Consider the following 6,745-nt stretch of genomic DNA (forward strand, 5'->3'; position numbering starts at 1 on the left):
CCAGTCCTCCCGTCTGACTGCTGATGGAACATGCTGCCACCTGCCTGGGCTGTATCACCTTCGCAGTTACTGAGAGGCAAATGATAACGAGAGGAGAAGCGACAGGACTGGGGATGTGAAAGGGAGCATATAGATTTCCATCAATACGGTGAGTTTTAGAAATGCTTGTGAACTTTCCCAGGGATAAAGGTTAGAAAGCCCATCTGCCACCACCTCACATTTTAATGCTATAACGTCAGTGAATTCTTTCTTATTTGGTCCACAGTCGGAGTGAATATACATCTCCGTTTCCCAGGAGTATCCTCGTTTACACCTGTTGCTTGCTCTCAAAAATGTTCCTACTAGGAAGGTAAATTCTATGACCCTTCTGCTGGCAGAGGGCTTCACAGTCCTTCTCTAAACTGTACTCCCAGGAAGCTTCTCCAAATTGGTCTAAAATGGTTTTGAAGATAAATCTTTTTTTTTTTGCCGTCCCCAGACTTATCAATAGGATACATTTTCAAAGAAGTTCCTGCCTATGATGACTCTCACCTTTGTCCTATGTTAAGTACTGTTTTTATTTCCAAGTATGAGTTTTCATTTCTTCAAATATGAAACTGTTTAGTGGTGCCAAACACAAGAAGGAACCAGAAAATAACCAAGTGGAGATAACTTCCAATCAAAGGGAAGATGCTAATATGTGTAAGCATGCTATATTTTTTTCAGTTTTCCTAACAATCAAATCAGATAAAAACACCAAACAAACTTTTAATTTTAAGTTTAATTAGTTTTGATAGTTTAATCAGTAAGGTCAGGTGTTCATACATGTGTCTATTGTATTATTTATTCTCTGACCAAAATCCAGAAAGTAATCTTAATAAAAAATTTCCAGTACCCAGAGTAGCAGTCAATATAGTATATTAGGAAGCTCTGCAAGTTCACACATAACAAAATAAAATTTAAACATAATATAATTATCCTAATTAGAATTTTTATGAAAAAGAATCCTTTGTTCTGTGTTCACTTTGATATTTAAGGGAAAAATAGCCTAGAAGCAAATTATAAAATTTTGGCTTACTATGCAACTCATTTGCTAAAATACTGCTAATATTAAAATATTCTAGTCTAAAATACACTTTCATATTTATGAAATAAGGTTAGTAATCTTTCCACATTTTATATAACAATCTTTCTAATTATTCTGTTTAACTAAATTTATTTCCACACATACACACATATCCCAGGGGAAAGCCTATTACATTTGAAAGAGTCTAGTGAGATTCTGATGTACCAAAGATACTACCTTCTGAGAAATAACACACTTAAGCCAAAATGAACAATGTCTAAGCTATAATGTTTTGATTTTTAGCATGCTGCCAGGTGATAAAACACAAATAGTACACACACATACACACATACACTTGAAAGAATAAATATTCTTACTGGTTTTAAATAATGTACATCCAGAAATAAAGTTAATTTCTGTACTAAGACTTTTTGTCACCTCTTTTAGAAAATGCATGTCCGTTAAAGCTGAAAAGATGTAAAATACATTGAATTAATATCATTTATTCAAGTCAAGGTTCTTGCAGAAATTACTCAAAATATGTTAAATGCCCCTTTTGGAATTAATATAACTGGATTTTTAAGGTCCATTGAAAACACAGGGGCATATTTTATAGACTAACAAAAGCAACACTGCAGTTTAATTCAAAATGGCTCTCTAATTTGTCAGTTTGAAACTAACTTCTCCACTGGTTTTTCAATTGTTTCATTGTTTTGATTTCTTCAATTAAGTCTTTAGCTTAAAATAACTAAATGCATACTGAAGAGATAAGGGGTATCTGTCCTCCTATTTTAAGCTAAAACATAACCTCTAAATTATCTTTTACAGTAAGCCAAAGCCAGTATCACATACCTTTCGGGAATGAATTTCTTTCACATACAATGGAAGTAGAAACTCAGATATACCTTCAAGTCGGATTCCCTTCTTGGTGACTCTCAGATTTCCCATACCATCCTACAAGCAATGAAATATAGTTCACTTTTAGGTTAATTAGAGAATGAATAACTGGCCATAATTTTCTTAGGCCTAAGTTGAGAAAACAGTAAGCTCAAATCAGCGATGATTTACGGAAAATGAGAGGTTGAATCTACTTAATGAATGATTGCAGCAGTTTGCATGCATATGGTGGGCTCTGTTTAAAATGAACAGGGAAAGAGGAGTATAAAGGACCTAGTATCTCTTTCAAGTTCTAACAGAGACTTGGACTCATCCTGTGAATAAATCCTGTATTTTCTTCATGCATCAATCCTTTTAACTATTTATTAGGTAAAATGATACTTACTACCTGATTATTGAAAACAAGTTTGCAGAGAGATCTAATATTATTTTTACATGACAGTTACACACATATTTCTACTACAATCAAATAGTCACATTTGTACAAGCAATAAATGATTGACTAGTGTAAGTAAGAATGGTGTCCCAGTGTTTTAACCATAGGTTAATCATACATTCTTTTCTTTAGAAAATAATACTCTATGAGGAGGATAAAACAGTACACAAATAATATTTATGAGACGAAAAGTAAAAATAGTAAGAACATGGGAATTAAAGAAAGGAGAATTCACATCTGGTTGGAGAGTAAACCATTTCTCATGGAAGATACTCACTACGATAAAGGCCTTAAGAATATGGAGTTTCAACAGAAGATGTCCCTAGAGGGAGGAACAAAATGACCATTCTGGTTGCAATTAGGAAATAGCATGCCATCCAAACTGGATAATGGAATATTGTGAGCAAAAACAACTGGGAGTATGTTTTGAGGCCAGAGAAAGAAAAGCCATGAATGCAAACTAAGGGGTCTGTACGTACAACAGCATCCAAGAGAAGGAATGTAAAAAGTTCTCGAATAGCTCAGTGGCTTCAAATGACCAGAGTTACGCTTTAAGATTAAGCTGGTAGAAGTACTATGTGGCGCTACCTAACAGAGTATCAACGATAACGCACAACTTGGTAGGAAGTGTGAGAAGTGTGGTGGAAGAGCAGCCTTCAAGACCTGGGGACTAATTTTATCTGGAGATACTGAAAAGAGGGCCATTTACGACTGACCCAAGGTTTCACAACTATGACTATATAAGGACATGTAGTGATTTTTACACTTGGACTAGTAAAATTTGTAGGCTCAATGACAAAAATAAGTTCAGCTTTGAACTTTCTAACTTTGGACTTTCTAACTACTTCCAGTAGCAACACTGGAAAAAATCAGAATTTTATCCATCAACCAACACATCTGTAGAAAGCAGGCTGGGGTGTGACAGTTGCTTAAGTCTCGCTTGAATCTATCATGATGGATGAGCAAGTCCTGTGTGGAAAAAATGTATATAAAACCAAAGAGGGACTCCTAGATAACGCCTAGGTCTGGGGGTTGGAAAGACATATTTTCTACCTCCAGGGAGGCTGGGCTTAGTAGAAGAGGAAAGGCAAGAGATTATGATAGCCAGCCTCAACCCTCTGCTCTGACCTCAAAAGAAAGCCAAAGAAGTAGTAGAACAATGAATAGAATTTTGAGTAAGAACTGAAGAACTTTTTGTAAAACTCAGACAAAGAAAAGGACTAAGAAGAGAGAGAGAAATATTTTGAGGTGCTGAGATCTCAGTCTTCTCATGGAAGGAGAAAGGAATTGATTCTGGTTGAACTGAATTTGGGATGAGACAGAGGAATTCACTTCTTGAGCTTGAACTTCTTGTCAGCTTAAACTTAAAGCTGACACTGGAAATGCCTAAAATTTTTTAAAAATAAGAAAATTGCAAGCATCCCTGAAGACAAACTCTGATGGGAAAATAGGCCTACTTTTTTTTCTCTCAGACAGAGCTAGTTTATACCACCTTTATAATATCCTCTCACACTTTTGAAACTGAAGTGTCTCTGATGTAGACATTAATTACAGGGTCTCTCATTCACTGGCTCTAATTTGTTTTGCAACATTATGCAACAGAATCAGGCAGAATTAACAGTGAGAGAGATTCAAAACTGAGGATTTACTAGACAGGAGTGGCAGAAAGTCACAGGAACGTGGTGTTCTAAAGTAACAAAAAAATGATGCCCCTTAAATGGCTATTATTTTTTTCTTGTTGGATAGAGACATGTAAAGCCAGAACAGCAGTGTCCGGCTGCAAAAATGGCACAGGGTAAAGAATAGCAACAGATGATAAAATAATGATCAAGTTCAACAGGAGTTAAAAAAATATGAGAAATGCTAAGACAGGTTTATCATCAGAAAATGGAAACTCAGATTTTGAGATCTTGAAAGTGAGAACATTTCCAGACATGATGAGGTCCAGAGAACACCTGAGCAGTGGCTGCAGATGTAGACTGGAGACAGAACCCTGTATATTTCACAGAGCCTAGAATAATAGTACATGTAAATGTGTGGCTTTAAAATATTATTTTGTTTCAGGGGGATTTTCTTGACTAAATCTCACATACTGACTGTCCATATATATTCTTAAATGCCTGCCTGAAGGAAATGTTCTGAAGTGCTCTCCATGGAGTTGCTTTGCAAAGGTTTAAGGCAAATATTAGACTATCTCAAGGAAATAGAAACAAATTCTATCATGAATGTAATTCCCAGTTCAATATTAATCTTAAAAAATGTTTTTATAAGATGGCTAAAAATAAAAGAATTGGACATCCAAAGTTAAATGTGATATTACCTATGCTATATGCATATTCAATTTTGGAAAGTTTTGATTCTTAAGCTCAGTGTTTTCTTCGTATATTTTCTATATAACATAAAATGTGGCAGCATATATACAGTTATATTCCATTTATTTAATTAAAAAAATTTTTAAACATCTTTATTGGAGTATAATTGCTTTACAATGGTGTGTTACTTTCTGCTTTATAACAAATTGAATCAGCTATACATAAACATATATTCCCATATCTCTTCCCTCTTGCGTCTCCCTCCCTCCCACCCTCCCTATCCCACCCCTTTAGGTGGTCACAAAGCACTGAGCTGATCTCCCTGTGCTATGCGGCTGCTTCCCACTAGCTATCTATTTCACATTTGGTAGTGTATGTATGTCCATGCCATTCTCTCACTTTGTCCCAGCTCACCCTTCCCCATCCCCGTATCATCAAGTCCAATCTCTAGTAGGTCGGTGTCTTTATTCCCGTCTTGCCCCTACGTTCTTCATGACCATATTTGTTTTTTTTTTTTAGATTCCATATATATGGGCTAGCATAGGTATTTGTTTTTCTCTTTCTGAACTTACTTCACTCTGTATGACAGACTCTAGGTCCATCCACCTCACTACAAATAATTTCGTTTCTTTTTACGGCTGAATAGTATTCCATTCACAGCTTTACTTCTTCTTTTCGATTTGGATTCCTTTTATTTCCTTTACTTCTCTGATTGCTGTGGCTAAAACTTCCAAAACTATGTTGAATAATAGTGGTGAGAGTGGGCAAGTTTTCTTGTTCCTGATCTTAGTGGAAATGGTTTCAGTTTTTCACCATTGAGGACAATGTTGGCTGTGGGTTTGTCATATATGGCCTTTATTATGCTGAGGTAAGTTCCCTCTATGCCTACTTTCTGGAGGGTTTTTTTTTTTATCATAAATGGGTGGTGAATTATGTCGAAAGCTTTTTCTGCATCTATTGAAATGATCATATGGTTTTTCACCTTCAATTTTTTAATATAATGTATCACATTGATTCATTTGCATATATTGAAGAATCCTTGCATTCCTGGTAAAAATCCCACTTGATCATCGTTTATGATCCTTTTAAGGTACTGCTGGATTGTGTTTGCTAGTATTTTGTTGAAGATTTTTGCATCTATGTTCATCAGTGATATTGGCCCGTAGTTTTCTTTCTTTGTGACATCTTTGTCTGATTTTCGTAACAGGGCGATGGTGGACTTGTAGAATTAGTTTGGGAGTGTTCCTCCCTCTACTATATTTTGGAAGAGTTTGAGGAGAATAGGTGTTAGCTCTTCTCTAAATATTTGATATAATTCGCCTGTGAAGCCATCTGGTCCTGGGCTTTTGTTTGTTGGAAATTTTTAATCACAGTTTCAATTTCAGTGCTTGTGATTGGTCTGTTCATATTTTCTAGTTCTTCCTGGTTCAGTCTTGGAAGGTTGTGCATTTCTAAGAATTTGTCGATTTCTTCCAGGTTGTCCATTTTATTGGCATATAGTTGCTTGTAGTAATCTCTCATGATCCTTTGTATTTCTGCATTGTCAGTTGTTACTGCTCCTTCTTCATTTCTAATTCTATTGATTTGAGTCTTCTCCCTTTTTTTCTTTATGAGTCTGGCTAATGGTTTATCAATTTTGCTTATCTTCTCAAAGAACCAGCTTTTAGTTTTATTGATCTCTGCTATTGTTTCCCTCATTTCTTTTTCATTTATTTCTGAGTTGTTCTTCTTTTTCTAATTGCTTTAGGTGTAAGGTTAGGTTGTTTATTTGAGATGTTTCTTCTTTCTTAAAGGTAGGATTGTATTGTTATAAACTCCCTGTTAGAACTGCTTTTGCTGCATCCCATAGGTTGTGAGTTGTCATGTATTCATTGTCATTTGTTTCTAGGTATTTTTTGATTTCCTCTTTGATTTCTTCAGTGATCTCTTGGTTATAAGTAGTGTATTGTTTAGCCTCCATGTGTTTGTATTTTTTACAGATTTTTTTCCTGTAATTGATATCTAGTCTCATAGCGTTGTGGTCGGAAAAGATACTTGATATGATTTCAATTTTCT

The 6,745-nt window shown here is 35.3% G+C and overlaps 1 protein-coding gene across 2 annotated transcripts in view; it reads right to left on the minus strand.

Moving 5' to 3' along the window:
- SGCZ (sarcoglycan zeta) overlaps window positions 1-6,745 on the minus strand; it is a 933,024-nt gene that overhangs the window by 162,676 nt on the left and 763,603 nt on the right. For both annotated transcript variants that reach the window (XM_024131476.2, XM_055081217.1), the window contains one exon: window positions 1,898-1,999. In XM_024131476.2, coding sequence (XP_023987244.1) covers window positions 1,898-1,999 — 102 coding nt within the window. The remainder of the gene's footprint in view (window positions 1-1,897; window positions 2,000-6,745) is intronic.

Source organism: Physeter macrocephalus, chromosome 20, assembly GCF_002837175.3.
Source record: "Physeter macrocephalus isolate SW-GA chromosome 20, ASM283717v5, whole genome shotgun sequence".
NCBI lineage: Eukaryota > Metazoa > Chordata > Mammalia > Artiodactyla > Physeteridae > Physeter > Physeter macrocephalus.